This window comes from Staurois parvus, unplaced genomic scaffold (assembly GCF_062004578.1).
Source record: "Staurois parvus isolate SC_StPar_1 unplaced genomic scaffold, SC_StPar_1.0 ptg000013l, whole genome shotgun sequence".
Classification (NCBI taxonomy): domain Eukaryota; kingdom Metazoa; phylum Chordata; class Amphibia; order Anura; family Ranidae; genus Staurois; species Staurois parvus.
In genome coordinates this window covers 4,239,593-4,263,728 of record NW_028317809.1, presented here as the reverse complement: position 1 = coordinate 4,263,728, position 24,136 = coordinate 4,239,593, and the positions used below count along the sequence as shown (strand labels likewise).

At 40.5% G+C, this 24,136-nt stretch overlaps 1 protein-coding gene across 1 annotated transcript in view; it reads right to left on the bottom strand.

Annotated features, from left to right (window-relative positions):
* The window catches only part of SH2D4A (SH2 domain containing 4A), a 119,356-nt gene that overhangs the window by 7,949 nt on the left and 87,271 nt on the right, over positions 1-24,136 (bottom strand). The window contains exons 6-8 of the mRNA XM_089675292.1: positions 15,789-15,972; positions 13,446-13,585; positions 74-294 (exon numbers count right to left, since the gene is read on the bottom strand). Of these exons, the coding sequence (XP_089531418.1) occupies positions 74-294; positions 13,446-13,585; positions 15,789-15,972 (545 nt within the window). The remainder of the gene's footprint in view (positions 1-73; positions 295-13,445; positions 13,586-15,788; positions 15,973-24,136) is intronic.

Genomic DNA, 24,136 nt, shown 5'->3' with positions numbered 1-24,136 from the left:
TTCATCCAATAAGATATGAACAAGCCTGTACAAGGAGCTAAGCAAATATCATGTGTTATTACAATAGTATTACCTTGTGATATTCTACAAGGTCAGCCAGAGTTGCATGCTGTAGTTGATCCACTCCCAAAAAGCTGTAAGAGGTGCCAGAAGCATCTATAAGAAAATGCATGTATCCATCTTCATGGCGATATGAGAGAACATAGCCTTGGATCTTCTCACTGACACGAAGAAGAAAGGTTCCTGCTGACCGGCCTTTTAAAAGGTCTTCTGATTCTAGCCTTGAGATGATGCCTGTAAGCAATGAAAATGAATATAAAAATTATTCCTTTTTTTTCCTAAGAAGACAAATATTTGAAAAGTAGAAAGCTGTTCTACTCCCAAAGACATGTTAAGCAATGCAGGTTTAAAAAAAAAAAAAAAAAACTGACAGCCAAGAGGGGGTGGTGTTTTGTGAGTTTGTAAAGTAAAACAATGTAAGTCCAACGCTTTATGCTGAAAGCGGAACTTAATTGTATCTGAGCATCACAAACTGAAAAGCACAATTGAATTAATTTTAATATTCAAAGCAAACCTACCCATCCATGTCTCCATGCTTTATTTTGTTGAAAAATCACTCCTCCCTAGCATTTGTAGCTTGAGTAAGGGAAGGTGATTCATGTAGTATTTACCTCCTGGAATCTATCTGCCCAAAGCTCAGGCATGCAGGCAGGAGGGTGTACTCAGCTGAGAAAGCCCTCCTCTTCCAGAAGACAGAAAACAAAATGCCCATGAAACATGGGAAGTATGACATAATTTTGGCCTAGGCTATAAACCAGCAAGCAATAGAAGAAATACAAAAAAAGTTTAAAACTAGTAAATATAACATACCTTCATGTCTATTTGCTAATGCTAGCAGCATAAGGATTAAAAATAGTTCATGTTGATTGAGCGAGGTTAGTTCCAATTTATTCTAGTTTGTGGAATGGCACATGTCTAAGTTGTAGACGTGTGCCTCTTCCACAAACATTGGCACTTAAAGTGTTACTAAACCCAGGACCATGCATTCATTATACAGGCGTACCTCGGTTTATGAATTTAATGCGTTCTGCGGGACGTTTCGTATTGCGAAAAAAAGCACGGTTTCCCATAGGAATGCATTGAAAACCAATTAATCCCTTCGGTCAGAAAAAAGTTAAAATAAAGTCTTTTATCTGTTCAAAACTCTTTATAAAGTGCATTTTAAAAGCATAAATACTGTACAGGGACATATTAAAATGTAATTTGTAAGTGCATTGAAAACCAATTAATCCGTTCCAGAACATGCCCCCTTCCACGCACCGGCTCCGCCGGTGACTGCTGTATCCTATGGACACAGCTGATCATGTGATATGGTAAACAGCCAATCACGGCGGCCTTTTACCACAGCAGATCACGGGGTACATACAGTTGGCAGTTATCGGCTGCGCTTTCCTCACACTGTCACAGCATGAGGAAAGTACTGCCAAGAACCGGCGGTTGTCAGCGAAGGGATCGGCACTGATCATAAGGGCACTGATGATCAGTGCCCTGATGATCAGTGCCACCCACCTGTGTCCATCAGTGCCACCCACCTGAGTCCTGCAGTGCCACCCGCCTGAGTCCTGCAGTGCCACCCACCTGTGTCCATCAGTGCCACCCACCTGTGCCCTGCAGTGCCACCCACCTGAGTCCTGCAGTGCCACCCACCTGTGTCCATCAGTGCCACCCACCTGTGCCCTGCAGTGCCACCCACCTGTGCCTATCAGTGCCACCCATCAGTGCCCAGCAGTGCAGCCCATCAGTGCAGCATCATCAGTGCTGCCCATCTGTGCTGCCGACCAGTGCAGCAGCATCAGTGCCGTCTATCGATGCCGCCTATCAGTGCCTCCTATCAGTGCCCATCAGTGCTGCCTATCTGTGCCATCTCATCAGTGCCCATCAGTGCTGCCTATCAGTGCAGCCTCATCAACGCACATCAGTGATGGAGAAAAATTACCTGCTTGCAAAATTTTATAAAAGAAACAAAGAAAAACTTCTTTTTTCAAATTTTTTGCAGTTTTTTTGTTTATAGCGAAAAAAATAAAACACCCAGCGGTGATTACATACCACCAAAAGAAAGCTCTATTTGTTTGAAAAAAATGATAAAAATTTCATATGGGTACAATGTTGCATGACCACGCAATTGTCATTCAAAGTGCGACAGTGCTGAAACCTTAAAATTGGCCTGAGCAGGAAGGGGGTATAAGTGCCCTGTAGGCAAGTGGTTAAAGAAAAGCCTGTAACCTGATCAAAGTGGGGAGCGCATGGGGCATATCCTGAACAACACAATATTCAGATATCAATTTTTGTCCCTTAAGTCAGAACTCTGGGCTGCCTGTAATGTTCATATCACTACAAAGTACTGAGTTTTGTTCTTGATTTTCACTGTTTCTAAAGTGAAACTATAGTCTTTTTCTGCAGTAGGAAACTAACCTACGTCACACAAAAATCGAACACATATCTCAGCATCAGTTATTAGGTCTGAAGTTCAAATTAAAATTTAACAAACCCAATGAGTAGGGAAAGATTTATTTTGTTTAAAGGTTTTAGCTTCAAATGTGGAACTATTTCCTGATCAGGTTTTGTACCCTCTGCACCTAGACAAACAATGTCATATTTGAAGGTGTAACTCATAGAAGAATTTGCTGGCAGCTACTATCACGAGTGCCAACCTGAAGCCAAATCATTTTATTTACATAAATATTGTACATTACTTTGTCCATAGGATCCTCCTATTTCTAGCACTGATCAAGCATGTTGGTATGTTAAGATTTTTTAATTCCTGTAAAATCCTTTTCTTGGAGTTCATTAACTGCTTCCCGACCACCCGTCCTATACAGTAGCAGATATACGGCTACAGGGTGGCACGGGTGCGCAAAATCACATATATACACAGCCATGCAAAGCAGTGTGCTTACAGTGAAGCACACAGACAGAGCACTATGACAAACAGCACACAGTTAACCCTTTAATCGCCCCTCATGTTAACCCCTTCCTGCCCAGTGCCATTAGTACAGTGTCAGTGCTTTTGTTTTTAGCACTGATCACTATATTGGTGTCACTGGGGATGTTAGCGACACCAAGTCAGTTCCCCCCCACTGCCCGCCGCAGTCCAGCTATAAGTCGCTGATTGCCGCCATTACTATAATCAAATACCACCAAAATAAAGTTCTATTTGTGGGGGGAAAAAAGAAACAACTGTAATTTAGGTGCAGCGTTGCATGACTGCGCAATTGTCAGTTCAAATAATGCAGCGCCGTATCGCCAAAAATGGCCTGGTCAGGAAGGAGGGTAAATCCCCAGGAGAGCAAGTGGTTAAAGTAAACTTGTAATAATAAAAATGGATACTCTTCATACTGTATATCAGGCAGCATAAGGTATGCATTTAACTTTACCAGACTTCTTGCTGCATCATGACTCTGCTAAAGCCTCATTAACATGGGTCGTGCCCAACATTTTAACTGGTATTTGTAGTGAACATTTGGGGGTCCGCCATCTGTGGATCAGAGCCGTAGCCATACACACAGCTAAGGTAGAAAATTTAGGGTGTGGCTAGCCGGTGACGTCACCACGCACGCCGACGCACGTGTCCGGATCACGTGATCGCACTATCGCCATCTTGAGTGCAGGCAGGCTGGTGAGACACTGGATATAGGGCTCTGAGCTCTCACGTAACAAATGCTTTACTTTTACTTGCTTATTGTGGGTATGATTTTAAGGGGGTTTTTTTACAATAAATCTGTTGGATAATATTACACTATGGCGAGTTCTTTCTTTACCCACATGTGCTAATTTGGATATGAGAGGATCTTCTTTTGGAGTTTGTTTGGTGGAATACCGGATATATATTGATATGCTGACTGATTACCAACACATGAGGATCTTCTCTTGGAGTCTGTTTGGTGAATGCTGGATATATACTAATATGCTGGTTAATTACTAGCACATGGTGAGTGTGCATTTTGATGGGGTGTTCTGAGCACTGAATATCACATTTGATGAAGGAGGATCTCAGTACTTCATTGAATGAGGATCATTTATATATGGACTTTTTTGAATGGACTATATTGAGATCCCTTATTTATGTTTTTGCACTATTAACTTGCACATATTTGGTGGTGGTTATATATATTTGTGCAATTTAATTTATTGATTTAATTTAGGATTGCGCTAATATTTGTGGTTATTTTGTTTATCACAATTTATTATAAGGTAGAAAATTGGCCTAGACTGGAAGGGGGTGAATGTGTCCGGACTTGAAGTGGTTAAATGCACATAAAATTCTCAACAAATACCAGCAAACTTCCTTGTTCACTACAATGTGTTCCAGGAAGTCGTGTGTTTTCTACTACCTCTAATGAGCTTATTTGCTTTATCAGCACACAAAAATCAATATTCTGCTTTAGGCAACACAAAGTATGATTCATACCAAAATGCAAACAAGTGGTAGCAGCTGATTACAAGAAACTGACTGATAAGTGTCTCCTGTGGTTCCTTTTATATCTCAAAGGCTGGGGTATAAAACTACCCCTTGAATATTAAATGATATTAATTTTGGGAAGAAAGAGATGACTGGGATTAGTGCGCAAAGTACTATAAGTAAACGTACTCAATGGGGTTGATTTACTAAAGGAAAAGTGATTTTTCACTTGGCAGGAAAATCATGTGCAGGCAAAAATTGTTTTTTTATTTCCCTTACAAAGATTGTAATCTCCAAGGAGCAGGGTCCTCCTGTATTGAACTGTATTGTTGCTGTATTGTCTCCCTTTATATTGTAAAGTGCTGAGCAAACTGTTGGCGCTATATAAATCCTGTATAATAATAATCTTAGATTGTAAGCTCCCAGGATCAGGCCCTCCTAACCCTCTTGTATTGAACTGTATTGTTGCTGTATTGTCTCCCGTTATATTGTAAAGCGCTGAGCAAACTGTTGGCGCTATATAAATCCTGTATAATAATAATAATAATCTTAGATTGTAAGCTCCAAGGAGCAGGGACCTCCTAACCCGCTTGTATTGAACTGTATTGTTGCTGTATTGTCTCCCTTTATATTGTAAAGTGCTGAGCAAACTGTTGGTGCTATATAAATCCTGTATAATAATAATAATCTTAGATTGTAAGCTCCAAGGATCAGGCCCTCCTAACCCTCTTGCATTGAACTGTATTGTTGCTGTATTGTCTCCCTTTATATTGTAAAGTGCTGAGCAAACTGTTGGCGCTATATAAATCCTGTATAATAATAATAATTTTAGATTGTAAGCTCCAAGGAGCAGGATCCTCCTAACCCTCTTGTATTGAACTGTATTGTTGCTGTATTGTCTCCCTTTATAATGTAAAGCGCTGAGCAAACTGTTGGCGCTATATAAATCCTGTATAATAATAATAATAATGTGACTGGATATTCTTTGCAAAGTATTTCACCACATTCACTAAACTCTGGAAAAAAATTCCCTTACAGAGTGCAGCCTCACTTGCAGAGTGAACAGCCTAAGTATGTCCAGTAGGTGGCAGCATTTTTTAAACTGTAATACTGGATAAACTGTAATGCAGATGTGAAAGGTTGGAAGCTGCATTTAAATATACAACTTGTATGAATAGATTTTTAATAATAAAGACTAAGCAAAAGTGTATTAAGCACTCTTGTTTATGGTCTGTTTGATTATTAAATTAACATTTCCATATCTAGTGAGCAATTTTATTGAAAAAAACATGAAGTTGACCTTTAATCCAAAAAATGACAGCTAAAGAAAGATTTTATTCTAAGATTAAACTATTGTTGCTTTACCTAACCGATGTTAAAAGTTCTCTACTCCTTAAATGGTGCTACCCATAATATTTTTCTTGCAAGCTTTTTCAGGTTGGGATGGAGTAGGGAATGCTTAACACTAGCGGCATAACTAGACATCACAAGGCCCCATACCATAGACCCCCAGCAGAAAAATAAACACCATTGTAAAACACCACCCCAAATACCATGACAGGTGACAAAGGACTGAAGAGGGCATGGCAGTGATACTGAAGTACAGATCTGCGGAGGGGGAAGGTGGGTCTTATTTAGCCAGAGGGCTAGAAAAAAGGATACATTTTTAAAAGTACACTTACCCTTTAAAGCGATCCTCTCACTAATGTAACATAAAGCGAATACAGAACATACAGCATGGCATACAGAAGGAGGCATTGATGAAAAGGGAACAAGTACAGCATGGCGTATGGAATGAGGTGTTACGAAATAAATATTGTAGAGCATACGGGATGAGAATACTGATTGTGCAGAACCGAATGGGCCAGTGCAGAATAGGGAATGTACAGTGTGGCACAGGGAATGAGCCAATGTGTAATAATGAATATACAGCATGGAATATGTAATGAGATGGAAAGACTACTGTCACGTGAACACAAAGCATACAAGCAAAGTTAGTTTGGTATCTTAAGGGCTTGTTTACAACATTTTGCTGCAGTAACGTGCATTGGTGTGATGTTGTGTCATTCTTTCTGATTTGAAATGCTTTCTGATTTGAAATATTGCCAACAGAGGTGTTTTGCATCACACCACAGTACATGATCATGCAATTTTGCGCATTTAAGTGCATTGCATTACAAGAAATAGTACTTTCCTTTGGTGTATCAGGCAGCGTATTCAAATGAACAGGCTGCCTTAAGAACACATAGTAACTTGCAGCATAATGTGCATTAGCATATGCTTCTCTGTAGCCAAATATGGCCCTATTCACATCCCTGTCAGCAAGGCTGAGTAGTGGAAGCCTTCCTCTGCTGGCTCTTTGTTTACAAGTGAGAGTGGCCCTATTCAGATCCCTGTCAGCAAGGTTGAGCAGTGGAAGCCTTCCTCTGCTGGCTCATTGTTTACAAGTGACAGTGGCCCTATTATGATCCCTGTCAGCAAGGCTGAGCAGTGGAAGCCTTCCGCTGCTGGCTCTTTGTTTACAAGTGACAGTGGCCCTATTCAGATACCTGTCATCAAGGCTGAGTAGTGGAAGCCTTCCTCTGCTGGCTCTTTGCTTACAAGTTTTACAAGTGACAGTGGCCCTATTCAGATCCCTGTCAGCAAGGCTGAGCAGTGGAAGCCTTCCTCTGCTTGCCCTTTGTTTACAAGTGACAGTGGCCCTATTCAGATCCCTGTCAGCAAGGCTGAGCAGTGGAAGCCTTCCTCTGCTGGCCCTTTGTTTACAAGTGACAGTGGCCCTATTCAGATCCCTGTCAGCAAGGCTGAGCAGTGGAAGCCTTCCTCTGCTGGCCCTTTGTTTACAAGTGACAGTGGCCCTATTCAGATCCCTGTCAGCAAGGCTGAGCAGTGGAAGCCTTCCTCTGCTGGCCCTTTGTTTACAAGTGACAGTGGCCCTATTCAGATCCCTGTCAGCAAGGCTGAGCAGTGGAAGCCTTCCTCTGCTGGCCCTTTGTTTACAAGTGACAGTGGCCCTATTCAGATCCCTGTCAGCAAGGCTGAGCAGTGGAAGCCTTCCTCTGCTGGCCCTTTGTTTACAAGTGACAGTGGCCCTATTCAGATACCTGTCAGCAAGGCTGAGCAGTGGAAGCCTTCCTCTGCTGGCTCTTTGTTTACAAGTGACAGTGGCCCTATTCAGATACCTGTCAGCAAGGCTGAGCAGTGGAAGCCTTCCTCTGCTGGTTCTTTGTTTACAAGTGACAGTGGCCCTATTCAGATACCTGTCAGCAAGGCTGAGCAGTGGAAGCCTTCCTCTGCTGGTTCTTTGTTTACAAGTGACAGTGGCCCTATTCAGATACCTGTCAGCAAGGCTGAGCAGTGGAAGCCTTCCTCTGCTGACTCTTTGTTTACAAGTGACAGTGGCCCTATTCAGATACCTGTCAGCAAGGCTGAGCAGTGGAAGCCTTCCTCTGCTGACTCTTTGTTTACAAGTGCTTTTTTTGCACGACTGGCTTAACCCCTTGCCCTCCAGAAGCTTTACCCCCCTTCCTGACCAGGCCATTTTTTTGTGATACGGTGCAGCATTACTTTAACTGACAATTGCGCGATCATGCATTGCTGCACATAAATTAAATTTATGTCCTTTTTCCCACAAATAGAGCTATCTTTTGGTGGAATTTGATTACCACTGCATTTTTATTTTTTGCGCTATAAACAAAAAAAGACCAGCAATTTTGAAAAAAAAAACAATATTTTTGAATTTTTGCTATTAAACATATCCAATAAAAAAAATTACAAAAATAACATTTCTTCATAACTTTAGGCCAAAATGTATTCTGCTACATGTCTTTGCCAACAAAAATCCCAATAAGTGTATATTAATTAGTTTACGTGAAAGTTATAGCATCTACAAATGGCGTTATATATTCTTATTTTTTTTATACTAGTAATGGGGGCGATTAGCGTCTTATAGCGGGACTGCGGCAGGCATTCTGACACTGGGTGGGAACTAAATAACTGCCACTGACATCTCCAGTGACACTAATACAGTCATCTGGGCAGGATTACTGTTGTACACGCTCTGTTTGTGGCCCAAAGACAAATTTTCCTTAAAGTGGAACTTCACTCTCTCAATCGACATGGATTATTTCTAATCCATATGCTGCTAGCATTAGTAAATTGATAGGAAAGTGTATCATATTTACTTACTATAACCTTTTTTTTGCATTCCTTCATTTACTTCCTGGTTTCCATGCCTAGACAAATGACGTCATACATCCCAGGAATCTTCCGGAGGGGTGGGAGGGTTCTCAGCTCAGCCAATGCCTGAGCTAAGGACAGATGGGTTCTAGGCAGTAACTGCTAAATGAATCATCTGCCCTTACTCAAGATGGCCACAGCCAAAAATGCTAGGAGGTGTTTTTCAAAAGCAAAATAAAGCATGGAGACATGGATGGATGGGGGAGTTTGTTTTGAATATTAAAATGAATTGTATAGCATTTCTGGTTTGTTATACTCGGATGCAGTGCAGTTATACTTTAAGTGGACCTCCCTGCACCCTCCGATCCTGCCCCACTGGATATATGATCTTAATAAGTGTATTTTTTAATAAGTGTATTTCCTATGAGAGCTAAACTTTCTTTCTTAGGAGTTCAATAGAAAGGTTTGAAGCATTTTGGCTTGATCATATGAGTCTGTTGTTCAGCTAGGTTTTAGGGCACTTTAAAATAAAATGGTACTGTTTAGTGTATAAGAAGTAAGGTGCAAATCCCAAAGACTGTTTTTTTTTGTTTGCTCATATTATACCGCTTTTTCATCTATGGCTTTAACTGTAACTAAGCTATGTAACTAAGTTTTTATGGGGTTTTTTTTGTACACTCTGTTTCTATTGTTTGCTTTTGTATGTTTTATATTGGTCTAAAAAAATATAATCTGATTAAAAAAAAAACAATCAACAGTGACTGAGTTGTCACTGCATATGTGGGTCTGTGCTGACAAAGGTCTGAATGGGGAATGATTTACCTACAAAAGCGGCTATCACTCCTCATCTCTGGGACTCTGAGCAGGCTAATCCCCTAGCCCTCTACCAGGTCTGGGCCCCATAGCAGCCTCATGGGCTGCTATAGTGGCAGTTCCACCAGTGGTTAAAACCATTTTCTACTGTCTATTTTCATATTGGGAATATCCTTTTATCTTTTTGTCCATGAGAGGATTTTTTTCAGAGTAGAGATCTTAGTTGTCACTTGGACAGCAGGACAGATATCCTCACTGGAAGATTTGCTGTTACTTCTTGTTCTAATGTAAGAAGAGTTGAATTGAAGCGCCACACCACTGCTAAGAGGTCCAGATACAACTTTATTCCATTAAAGGTCAGGGGTATAATTTAAGAATAGGCCAACGAGTTTCAGGGGTCTAAGTGCCCCATTCATCAGGTCTTGACTGGCAACAAAGTGAACAAGCCAGAAGTGAACTGGACCTACAATGGTACAGTGGGGATCGAAAGTTTGGGCACCCCAGCTAAAAATTTGTATTAATGTGCATAAAGAAGCCAAGGAAAGATGGAAAAATCTCCAAAAGGCATCAAATTACAGATTAGACATTCTTATAATATGTCAACAAAAGTTAGATTTTATTTCCATCATTTACACTTTCAAAATAACAGAAAACAAAAAAATGGCATCTGCAAAAGTTTGGGCACCCTGCAGAATTTATAGCATGCACTGCCCCCTTTGGTAAGTATCACAGCTTGTAAACGCTTTTTGTAGCCATAGAGTCTTTCAATTCTTGTTTGAGGTATCTTTGCCCATTCTTCCTTACAAAAGTCTTCCAGTTCTTTGAGATTTCTGGGATGTCTGTCACACACTGCTCTTTTAAGCTCTATCCATAGATTTTCAATTATGTTGAGGTCAGGAGATTGTGAAGGCCATGGCAAAACCTTCAGTTTACGCCTCTTGATGTAATCCCCCCATGGATTTCGAGGTGTGTTTAGGATCATTATCCATTTGTAGAAGCCATCCTCTCTTTAACTTCAGCTTTTTCACAGATGGCATCAAGTTACCATCCAAAATTTGCTGAAATTTTATTGAATCCATTTTTCCTTCTACTCGTGAGATGTTCCCTGTGCCACTGGCTGCAACACAACCCCAAAGCATGATTGATCCAACCCCATGCTTAACAGTTGGACAGAGGTTCTTTTCATTAAATTCTGTGCCCCTTCTTCTCCAAATGTAGCTTTGCTCATTCCGGCCAAAAAGTTCAATTTTAACCTCATCGGTCCACAGAACTTGTTTCCAAAATGCATCAGGCTTGTCTATATGTTCATTTGCAAAGTTCAAACGATGATTTTTGTGGTGAGGACGTAGAAGAGGTTTTCTTCTAATGACTCTTCCATGAAGACCATATTTGTATAAGTATCTCTTTATAGTGGAATAGTGTACCACAACTCCAGTGTCTGCCAGATCTTTCTGGAGGGATCGTGCAGTCAAACGTGGGTTTTGAATTGTTTTTCTCACAATCCTGCGAGCTGTTCTGTCTGATATTTTTCTTGGTCTTCCAGATCTTGCTTTAACTTCCACTGTTCCTGATGACTGCCATTTCTTAATTACATTCCGAACAGAGGATATTGACATCTGAAAACGCTTTGCTACCTTCTTATAGCCTTCTCCAGCTTTGTGAGCGTCAGCTATTTTCAGTTTCAGTATTCTAGACAACTGCTTAGAAGAACCCATGGTGCTGATTGTTGGGGCAAGGTCAGATGAGTCTGGGCATTTAAAATCTTTGAGATTGACATCACCTGGTCTTCCCAGACGATGATTGAGAACAATCCATGACACTGGCAGGTCTCAGCTTGGCAAAGGGGGCAGTGCATGCTATAAATTCTGCAGGGTGCCCAAACTTTTGCAGACGCCATTTTTTTGTTTTCTGTTATTTTGAAAGTGTAAATGATGGAAATAAAATCTAACTTTTGTTGACATATTATAAGAATGTCTAATCTGTAATTTGATGCCTTTTGGAGATTTTTCCATCTTTCCTTGGCTTCTTTATGCACATTAATACAATTTTTTAGCTGGGGTGTCCAAACTTTCAATCCCCACTGTATTTATCCCAGTGTGAATTAAAAGCACGGGCCTGATCAGCAGATTGTTTGGCAGCCCTCATGTTCTGACAACTGTACAATTTAGATTTCCAGTGATTTTCCATCCTTCTCCTCCACCCATAATGTATAGCCATACACTTTAAACCTCCTCCTCCAGTGTATGGCATAACGCTGGATTAGGGTAAAAGGTACTGTACAGGGTCTGATGAGGGTATAGGGCACAGCACAGGGTCTGATGTTGGTAGTAAGCACACTACAGGGCATGATGATGGTAGACAGCACAGTACAGGTACAGTGTATAGTAAGCTGGCACAATACAGGGTTTGATGATGGTAGCACAGTACAGGTACAGTGTGCAGTATAGTAAGCTAGCACACTACAGGATCTGATGAGGGTACAGGGCACAGCACAGGTACAGTCAGGGCAGTGGATAAGGGGGGCCACCAGTCCTGTTGTACAGGGCCCAGGCCAGCAGGAGGGCCCAGGCAGCTGGGTGAATTATTTTCCTCACCATCCTGCTGGCTTTCAGCTGCTGCAGAGAGAGCCATACAGGGGATCGGTTACAGTAACTGCCCCCCTCGCCACACCCAACACCCTACATGTGCACCATACGTTTCACCATGCCAGTTTTTCCTGTGTGCACCCACCCCCGCAGTGCTGCTAACTTCCCTCCTCCCATCAGTAGCTGCAAGAACACAATAGGGTCCTTCTGGATAGAGAGTGGTTGAAGGGTCCTCTAAATAGGTCACATTTACCAGCCCCTTCCTTTCTTGAATGAACACAATGAGTGATTGGTACTGATCACTCACTATATTTATTCATAAATAAAGCATAGTAAACTGTTTTTCTTGGGGAGGGGGGCCCTGTCTAGTTAGCTATATGGGGCCCCGTGGTTTCTAACAGCAGCCCTGGGTACAGTGTTTTGTGTATGGTAAGTTAGCAAAATACAGGGTCCGAGGAGGGTAGAGAGCGTATTTCAGTATAGTGTACAGTAAGCTGACACAATACTGGTTATGATGATGGTAGAGGGAATAGTAAAGGTACAGTGTATAGTAAGCTGGCTTAAAATAGCTTATGATGAGGGTGGTGGGGCACAAAACAGGTACTATATGGTAAGTTGAGCACAACACACGATATACCTGAGGTAGGGGGCAGAGTACAGGTACACTATATATTAAGGCGGCAAAGAAAATAGGGGGAATGATGTACATAGAGTACACAGAGTGAGGGCATAGACAACCAGCAGGGATGATGTGACTGTTACAGCTAGACGATGGTCGATCTTACACACACAATGTCACTCAACAATCGTGGCCAGGCTGGTGACCAGAATTCACATTCCCTCCAGGTACAGAGTTTTCACCATGTGATATTCCCACTAGCAACCCTGAAGAGGAAGAATTGCCTCAGGGGCAGTAATTTAAACCTTACTGTTTCCAAATCTATCCAAAACTGAAAAAAATTGTATTGGCTACAGATACACTTTAAGACTTACTTTCCCATGCAAGTTGAATTTCTGGGAATTGTGTGCAAATGCATCAATATCGTGGTACATCTAATTCAATAAGGATTCAATAAGAGGTAAAATTTTCCTCCACCTAACCTATCATCAATGTGTTAATTTTTCTCTGATAATAACCAAGACTACGCGGCTGTTATCAGCAGTGTGAGGAAACGTCAGGTGTGCATGAGGACTTATCCTTCGTGACTGGCTAAGTGAAAAGGGTTAGAAGGCTCAGAAGAGGCATCACTAAGAAATCAAAATAGTGCACACCACCGCACGATTCAAAGATACCCATGTTGTATAGAATCAAACGTTTAGATTGAGTAAAGGTCTGTGTCAATCACTTTCTTCTTAAGAGCATGGACATTTTATATTGAGGCTACCAGGTAGTAGTGACTAGTGATTACCGTGAAACCAAGGTGCAATGCTGGTTCCAGATCTGTCCCATCCAGAATGTAAAGGAAGTTGCTCCTCTTTAAACCATTTGATGATATTTTCATGTGTGCAGCTAGAATTTAATCTTCTTACACAGTGCCTTCTTTCAGTCCTTAAAAAATACAATAAATGATGCATTAGAAAAGAATGAACAAATAATGAAACCTATAATCTGAACAATCTACATTGTTAAAGTGTAGTTATTTCTTATCATATCTGACCTAAAATAGGAAAAGCTTTTGTTTGATCAGGATAATTGTTTCTTTATGATGGTTCAGATTTGAACCTTTACTAATCAATCTTTAGAGCAAATTTACATTTGCAGAAGTTACTGTGATAAAACAATCAGTCGATAGTATAATTCTGGGGAGGCATAAAGCTGCAATTCAGTGAACATTTAGCAGTTATTGAATATTTAACACTATTGCACTGCACAATTTTGCACTTAATCTTTTTGTACAAGAGCTTTTCAGGTTGATAGAATTGATAGACACTAATGAAACCTATTTAAGTGTTACTAAACCCAGGACCCTGCAATTACTATATCTGGTCTCCCACAGTACACATAACATGGAAGTGCAATGATTTTAGTAAATACAAACTGCTCATCAGCAGTATATAGCAGTCTTGTAACTTCTATCAGAATACAGCCGAGCACTGGTTAAAGCTTGTAGGAGTTTTCATTCTGCTCTAGGAGGATGCAAGACCCCTGACCTCTGTCTGCACAGGGCTGATTGGCCCTATGCTGATCACATGCACTCTCCCAAGAAAACAAAATATTTCTAGCACACCAAAGTACACCAAAAGTACACACCAAAGTGAGCATGTGCGGAGTGACTCCACACAATATGTTTTATCAGAAGATAAGAGGAGGGCACTGGAAGAAGGGGAGGATCAGAGAAGATTGTGTTTTTACACAATGCAGAGGATACCCATTAGGTTCCACAGTGAGTATAAACAAGCATGCTTTACTGCATATACAGACTGATTTTACTGTTGTGGGTTTAGTAACACTTTAATGGCACAATACAAAAAAGTAAACATTTGCCTCTCTGATTAAAGCGAAACCCTCAAACAGCCCAAAATTTTTTTTCTATGGTCTTATAAAGGATGAAGTAGGGTTGAAACTTCAGTCATGCTCTTCTCGTGGTCTTTACTCTACTGGAGAGTTTTTCAATTTTTGTTTCTCTGTGACATCTGGACTAGAAATGAGCTAGATGGGTAAATTGCCTTACTAGGAAAGCAAGACATATAATTGAATTACAGAATGTCAAAAGTGCTTTGATCACAGGAATTATTGGGAAATGTATTCACACAGACAGCATTAAAAATATATAAAAGTGTTTTTAACCTTTCCTTACTATAGCTAAATAGAGAATTGGATGAAACCAGGCTTTAAATAGACCTGAACCTAAAAAAAATGTAAGCTGACAGCATTTATTTATTTTATTACAGGTACTTATGTAGCACTGTCAATTTATACAGCACTTTACATGTATGTGTATATATATATATATATATATATATATATATATATAGTACATTCACATCAGTCCCTAACCCTCAATCGGTGTGCAATCTAAGATCCTAACTCACATTCATGCATATCCATACTAGGGCCAATTTAGACAGGAACCAATTAACCTACCACCATGTCTTTGGTGTGTTGGAGGAAACTGGAGGAAACCCAATCAGGCCCAGGGAGAACATGAAACTCCAGGCAGGTGGTGCCATGTTTGGGATTCAAACCAACGACCCTAGTACTGCCAGGCGGACATGCTAACCATTTATAGACTGACTTACATACAACTCCAAATATTTTCTTCTAACCCTGAATCCAAAGCCGCTCTCAAGTAGAAAACCTCCTGAAAGTGTCAAAGCTTGCCTGCCCCCTTCTGATTCTCACGTATTCTTAATGGCCCATCTCTATGATGTGCAGCTTTATTGTAAAATAGGGATATCAGGTATGTGCAGGATGTAACGGGGTGGGCAAACATTAACAATCTTAAAAAGAGACAAACCTTTGAGGAATAAATAAAGCATGGAAGGACTTGGAAACTGCTGAAGGTATGTGCCAGTACCTTTAACTTAAAAATAATTTTATAACATATTACCAAAAATTTACAAAACTGAGAAACAACCCAACACAGATTATTGCGTCAACTACCATGTTCAAAACTTTCCAGTTTTTTTTACCTAAACTTGCACTTTTATTGGCTCAGTGGAGTGTCCTGTTTTGCCAAAACCTTACATTTTACCAATCAATTTTACATTAAAATTCAAAAAAATACAAAAATTAATATGTTTTACTGTACCTGTTTATCCCACAGTTGCTTGGTTTTGGTGGTAAAGGTGGCCGTTTAAATTCTCCTCCAAAATTTTTGGCCCTGTTAGCCACACTTCCTCTCTCAATGGCCTGCATTGACAGCCTCTTGTAGTCATCCCTGGCCTGTTTAGCCATAGACCTACGTCTCTCATCAGCTGCTTTTGATTTTCTTACTGAAAAACAGGAAATAATTAGATGTTAATAATGACTTAATGACTAATACAAATGTGTGCATATCCATATAGTATGGGGAAGGGGTTGAACTTCTGTGCGTTTTTTTCTTTCTTTTTATGATCCCACAGGGGTCATTGTCCTGCAATCGTGTCCTTGTGACACCAGGACAAGACATTAAAGAGCCTGAAAGCATTGGAACAGAAAGGCACACCAGCAATGAAAACTTCAAAGATTCAAATTTTTCCCCACCATAAAAATAATAAATAAATACAAACAAACAAACTACAATTGCATTGATACCTCTGTTACTATGATAAAAGTTTCTGAACACATTCTGTCCCTCTGATTCCTTGTCACTAGAAAGTATGGGAAATCTTTTAAGCTGGGACACAGATGACAGTTAACTTTGAAGTTCTAAACTTCCAGCCATTTAGCAAAAAAAAAAAAAAAAAGAAAGTTTAAAATGAAAGACTAATTTTGTTTTGCTGCCAAGGATTAAAGCTCTTTTCCTGAGCAAATAGCATGCAAGCTTGCCCCCCAATGCCTCATTCACCAACTGGAACTTTTGGAAACTTCTGAGTATAAGGGGACATGTGACCTCTTCTGCTTCCTTTCAGTATGTGGTGCAATTGTTGCATCATTTAGAGCAGAGCAATTTCAAGTGAACCTGTTGCTTTCCTCTGCATGGACAGAAGGATAACTTTATCTACTATTTGAAATTAACAGCACCCTAGGTAGCTTTTCTGATTTGCACACATTTGATAATGTGTTGAAAAAATGCCACAGCAGGGGATACTGCTGCTTCTTGATGCTTTGAATGATAAGAAATGTTACCTTGATACCCGAGGAATTTTATAATTTTAGACAATGCAACAGGGTTGTTATATAGCAGAGTCCTTTTTTTTATCAATTTGTTTTGCAATTTGCAGTTGCTAAATGCAAAGTAAAATATAATATATGACCAAAAAGGTTGTGGATACCTGACCATTACAACTATAAGAGCTTGAAGGACATCCTATTCCTAAACAATGGGTAATAGTGTGGTTCATTTTGTAGATATTACAACTTCCACCCTTGTGGGAAGGCTTTTCACAAGATTTTGGAGTGTGTCAGGGTCTGCTATGCAACCTTGCATGCTTTCCCACACCTGCGTGAGCCTTCTTCCCCTTTCTAGTTGTTTGTCAAGAAGGAAAATCAAAAAAATTTCACGTGCACACATTTGCCATTTTTTGAGTGTGCTCAGAGTTACATATAGGGCTGTTTCCCACACTTTGCACATGGTACTACTTGCTCTCACTCACCTTTATAATATCAATGATAGTGCATTGCAGTGGTCACTCCAGCAGATGTTTCTAAAACATGTCATTTTTCAATCTGAGACTTCTTAATGTACACTTTTAGAACATTCAACAAATTAGGGGGAAAACTCAATACCTCTCTAGTGGAAGCAAATTACAAGATGTTGTCCCATTGGTACCTCGTTCTGGCAAGATTGGCAAAAATCTGCCTTGGCACCTCTTCTCTCTGTTTTCAAGGATGCTGTCAGGAGGGCAATATGTTTCATGTCTGGTGGTCCTGTCCGAAGATTCAGTGATTCTGGATCAGAATATTCAATCTTATGTATTCTGTTACAGGGATGAATATACCCCAAAACACTAAAACAGTTTTTCACTGATCTGTTGGATGAGATCGCCGGACATCTCCGAACCCTCATCTTCTTAATTTTTCTAGCAGCTACAATTACCATAGCGCGAGCGTGGAAATCACCCATGGTCAATGTTACGCTGCTCAAACATAAAATATCTTGGATTATGATTAATGAAAAATTGACAAGTATCCTCGGGGACAAACAAGCCAGGTTTGAAAAAGTGTGGAATCCCTGGATTAAATACCTTCAAGCTCCTTAATAACTGCTGTGCCCTGGGTCTTGGATGTGTTGAGGGGACTTGTCTGTCTTTCTTTCTCCCTTTTTCTCTACTTTTATCTTTTCTTATTTTGTTATGATCTTGATCATTTTTATATAGATGTCAATGTGGGGGCCACAGAGTCTTTCCCAACCTAACATATATTTGGGAGAATGGCACTGCACTTTGAGGTACTGGGAACATTACTGAACACTATAGCACCAAAACACTCCAGTATAGCAGGGATAATTCCTGAGCTGCAGTTTACTAACACGTATTTGTGTAGTTTTGACTTTATCCTGTTTATTGTAACTGGGTAATTACAATTATTGAGCTTTACACCCTTGGTAAGCTACTGGTCTATTTGGCAGGGCCTGCCTGATTCTTTTACTGTCTATATGTAAGAGACGAGCTGGCCCATGACCATGCTCGAAGGCGCATCCATATTTTGATATCTGATTGATAATTTTTGTACCTTGCTAAAGTCCTTGAATAAAAATTTATTGAAAAGAGAACATTCAACAAATTAGAAATAACAAGATGGGGGTGTCTCCAGGCTGGAATGGTGGAGAGACACACTGACATCCAGCCCAGCACAGATTCATTAGCCATTACAGCTTCATTTCAGTTCCAAGGCATCCACAGTTACTACTGGGAGGAAAGGCTTCCCCATCTGCTACCCTGGCCACATCATGGCCTGGATCTATGCATCACTGCAACAATGCAGAAGGCTGCAATTTAAAAATAGATCAGATCGCAACCTAGGCAGTCTCAGCAGCAGGAGACTAGCATCGAAAAGGGATAATTCAGATTGTATGAAAGCCTGCACAGAGAACACTCTGACAGCCCAGGTAGGATAGAAGCCCATACTTCTCAATACATAGGTCAGATGTCAGACACAAGGGAGATAAAGAAATTAGGTAGGCCATGGCTGCCATTTCCTCAACTCGCACCCTTTCTCACACCTCACAACCACACTGAAAACTGAAGTATCCTCCCTGAGAAGTTACCTGAATCATATAATATCTAGAGTTGATTCAGAATCTGGAAATCATGCAAGCTTCAGAAGGTCAGGCAATGCACCAGTTGCAACAAAACCAACAACCCTATCACCATTCTTAGATCCCTTATGTTTAAAATGGAGAGCCAAGAAAACAGGTCTCCCCACAACAGCTTAAGCATTAAAGGCATACCTGAAGCTTAAAAGCCTCCAACATGGTAGACACTATCAGGGGGATATTAAACACAGTACTGGAAAGACATACCACTGCTGAACTCTACCTTGACAGAATGCACAGAATCCTGTGACCTCATATCCTGCTATCCAAGAAGCCACATATTATGCTAATGAGGGATTCAGTGAGCGCTAACCGACACAGCTCTTATTCCTTCTGATGATGTACGCGTGATACGAAACGCGCGTCAAGGAGGAGCCTTTGCTAGCCGTGACGCTAAGCCGCCGGATCAAGGGGGTCCGGCGGCCACTCTTCTATACCAGCTGCATTTAATTCCTCAGGACCACCAGGTGATTACCCCAAGGCCCAGAGATATATTCAGCTGATCCTGTTTTGGAACCTGTCTGCCAGAAGGAATCCCCAGATGGGTTACCTTTCATCATAGAACCACCTGTTCGGAGCTTCCCTTCATCCACAGTCGGAGTGATCTTTGGTGTATGAGACACAAACGCACAATTTAAATTGTGCTTCCGGTGAGTGCGCAATTTATTCATTTCTTCTGCATATCGCCGGACTACATGCATCATAAAGATCTCATCGAGATACACTCATCTGTGTTTCTTTGATGACTGGACTGTACTGTGCATTTATATTGTGCGTTTTCATTGTGAAGTGAAATTGTGTGAAGCTCACGTCATTTCTTTCCCCCTGTTTCCAACTCTTGGGAGGATCACATATAGTGTGTTTGGTCACATATAATGCATGTGGTCCACATCTGTTGACATTTAAGTAAGGGATATTGCACCATCTTCAATACTGGTACAGTCATATAACATCAAGCGCTGCACTATTTATCACATATTATGCTATGTTACCTGCAATACTATGAGAAGAAAGAACTGAAACTCCAGATCAAAGTCATACCTCAAATTTAACATTTATAGCCATCTACGGGGAGTTGGCTTAGAAAAACTTGTCTTATTGCTCACAGTTGGACCCTCTCACAGTATTTCATTGTTACGTAAGGCTAATTCACACTAGCTTTGTAAGCAGGCGTTTTGCAGGCATTTCAGGGGAATTTTTAATGCTTCTCAAATGCCAATGAAAATTATACACATGACATGCTCCCCAAATGCCTGTCTAACACCTGTCAAACGCTATAGGGGCATTTGGGAAGAAGTCAAGTGTGAACAAGCCCTAAGGAGCTTCTAGTTGCTGCTCAAGAAAAACCCGTAGCTTAATTGGCCCACTTGGAACAACACTCTTTCACACATAAAATTACTAAGAATTACAATTTTTAACTCCTTACTAAGGGGTGCATAGACTCAGAAACCTAAGTAGGTGGGATGCCACGACTTCTCCACTGTGCTGAAGCTGTACCCTGGCCTGGGTACCCTTTCTTCCATTTGGTGGCAATGTTCAATAAATAAATCTAAAGCTGGTATGAGTATATGAGTTTTACAGGGATCGAATATCTAACTTAATAGCAGAAATCACCACCTTAAACCTCTTATTCCATAACACACCTCTAATTGCTCCTAAGTATAATCATTCTTTGCTCCTACACCTTTTAAATGTGGCCAGGATCCTAATTCCAAAATATATGAAAGCCTCTAAACCACCATCAATAGCAAAATGGATATTGTGTGGATAAAATATATTTGACAAGGAATTATGGTCCCTTAGAAGGATGACTACAACACACACTACAACATTTGGGCAACTTGGTTCTTGAAAGCATTTAAATTCCTGTACTTCTTTTCCGGGCACAGTTCCAAACCTAATTTTACAGTAAAATGTGTGATCTAACACTTATCACAGTAGATGAGTGGCATCCTGCTGAACACTAGCCTTAAAATAACAGAAGACTTCTCTAAGAGTCTTACCCCTCCCCCAACCCTCCCTTATGTTTCTTTGTCTTTGTAATTCTATACCTATATACAGTTTGAAAGTTTGCTTTCCTCCCTTAATTAGGAACAGCAAACTCTACAGTACTTCCGCATTACTTTGAGAAGCTTGAATGTTCCAAACTTGTTGAACACCTATGCCAATTGTACTGTATTGTGACCACTGCTCATTAAAATAGCTCACACATTTTCTGCATTCTGTATTGTGATTTTTTTTAATGAAAAAGGTTAATAAACCATAATGGAGAGAATAAAATGAAAAGAAAAAAAGCAAAACACAGGATAAAGAGAAGGGTTTAAAGTGATACTAAAGGTTAATTTTAAAAAAAAAAAATAACAAACATTATATACTTACCTGCTTTTGCACAGAGCAGACCCGATCCTACTCTTCTTGGATCCCCTGCTGGCATTCCTGGCATCTTCCCTTGCTGCATTCCCCAAGAGCAAGCTGCTTGCTCTGGGGGCACTCGTGCATGCTCGCTCCCAAGTCGCCTGTGTGTCTATAGGACACAGACAGCATGGATCAGCCCCGCCCTCTACTCCCTCCTCACTGGCTGTGATTTACAGCAGCGGGAGCCAATGGCTCCCACTGCTGTGTATCAGCTAATGAGGAGGGAGAGAAAGAGGAAAGCCGCTGCTCTTGTGCACATCGCTGGATCGGGATCAGGCTCAGGTAAGTATTAGAGGGGCTGAGGGGGGAGCTGCATACAGAAGGTTTACCTTCATGCATGGAATGCATGATGGTAAAATCCTTAAGCCTTTAGATCCGGTTCACAGCATGCCCACACATGAATTGCACAGGAACGTACTGTGAGTTCCTGTGCTATTCACATGTGGTTCTGTGCAGTGAGATTTCAGCCCATTCATATTTAATGGGCTAAAATCGCACCACTCCACACCAAAAGTATTGCATGCACTACTTTTTAAAATGCTCTGGAGCCAGATTGCATGGTACCAAAGTACCATGCGATCCGATGCAGGCAAACACACTGCGTTTGTAACCTGTGTTTGGGATGTCATTATCTTTGTATTGACACCTACTGCTGATTGCAAAAAGAATGCATTTTACTTATGATCTGAATCGCACAGAACATTCCTGTGCGATTCATGTGCGGGCATGGTGTGAATCGGCCTTGAGAACAGGCTGCAGGAAAATGTTCATTATCTGCTCTCGTGTTACTACACCTTGTCAAAGGACTTTTCTGTTTTTTTTATTTTAAGGAAAAGTGAAATTTTCCTTCTTTGACCCTCTCAGTATACAAACCCAAGATGCTTTAAACTAGTGCTGCTGCACCCTGTATAAAATATTTTCTTCATTCTTCTTTTGCATTGCCACATGTTGTGCCCTTAGCAAAATACATATTTCTCCTGTAATGTCACCTGAACATATTGCTAAATGTGTATTAAGATAAAAAAAAAGAGGCAGAATATGGGAACTGATTAGGGAGCAATTCTTTGATTTTTCATGACAAAAAAAAAACCCCTATAAAATACAACAGTAGGCAAATAGAGTGAATTAGAGTAAAGAAAACCTGCGCAGTGGATGGTATGTAGGGATATGACGGCTGCTACTAGCACCTGACAAAATGAGTGTGATATGTGAAATTGAATAAATGATGCACTGCCAATCCTTCTCCTTCTAGAAAACCACAATAGAGTGTCTGTGTAAATGATTGTAAGCTCCAAGGATCAGGCCCTCCTAACCCTCTTGTATTGAACTGTATTGTTGCTGTATTGTCTCCCGTTATACTGTAAACTGCTGAGCAAACTGTTGGTGCTATATAAATCCTGTATAATAATAATAATCTTAGATTGTAAGCTCCAAGGAGCAGGACCCTCCTATCCCTCTTGTATTGAACTGTATTGTTGCTGTATTGTCTCCCGTTATATTGTAAAGCGCTGAGCAAACTGTTGGCGCTATATAAATCCTGTATAATAATAATAATCTTAGATTGTAAGCTCCCAGGATCAGGCCCTCCTAACACTCTTGTATTGAACTGTATTGTTGCTGTATTGTCTCCCTTTATATTGTAAAGCACTGAGCAAACTGTTGGCGCTATATAAATCCTGTATAATAATAATAATCTTAGATTGTAAGCTCCAAGGAGCAGGGCCCTCCTATCCCTCTTGTATTGAACTGTATTGTTGCTGTATTGTCTCCCGTTATATTGTAAACTGCTGAGCAAACTGTTGGCGCTATATAAATCCTGTATAATAATAATAATGATGTGCTACAAAACACCTCCCCACTTGCTGAGACTGTGTATTAGTGGATGTGCTATAGTCCAAACAGGTACATCATCCAAGGGTCCTATACCCCATGAACAGAACCAGTGGCCATGTTATTGGAGACCTACTATACAGTGCTCTTTCATAACCGATTATCACCATAATGTATTGCTAATACACATTAAATAGGGTTGAACAATGTACTCTCAGTACTAACACGGCGATACCATTAGTATATTGTGTAAGACTGGTATTTGTAGAGAAATATGTTCTGTAGAATATAAAACCATAAGGATGCAGAAGGTGTTTTGTAGCATGGATACATTACTTATTGAATAACAAGGAATGAATTGGTAAAACCATTGAACATTGTTTTGGATGTAAGGATATTTGTATACACTGTGCCAGGGGGAGGTGCATTTTAGCACCATATCGCGGATACCATTTATATCACTTAGTCGATGTGTTGTTTGGTATAATCATTGGTTCACTCAGCACATATATTTTTACAGGTGGGGGAGGTGCACTATAGCACATCCACTAATACCAGCAAACATAAATGCTCCTGCGCTTGGGGATGGACTCGATGCAGGCTGCAACCACATTAAGAATATCCTGGAACATGCACACCTTGCTGCCCTCGACAGACTGCGGGAATCCAAATATACTGAATGAGGAAAGAACAAAGAGAGGTCGCACAGGCCTAGTGCATTACCATTAAAAATGTTTAATAAGAAATAAAATAGTTGTTGTACTCACAAACGACAATAAAGTCAGGCTCTGAGGAAGAAGCAAGTCCTTGAAACGCGTCAGTCTTTTGGATGTCTACACCCCCCATTACGGACTATTGCTCATCGCGGTGTTGATTCAGCTGTTCTTTTATGATGTACCTTGACTATATTGTCATTTGTGAGTACAACACCTACTTTATTTCTTATTAAACATTTT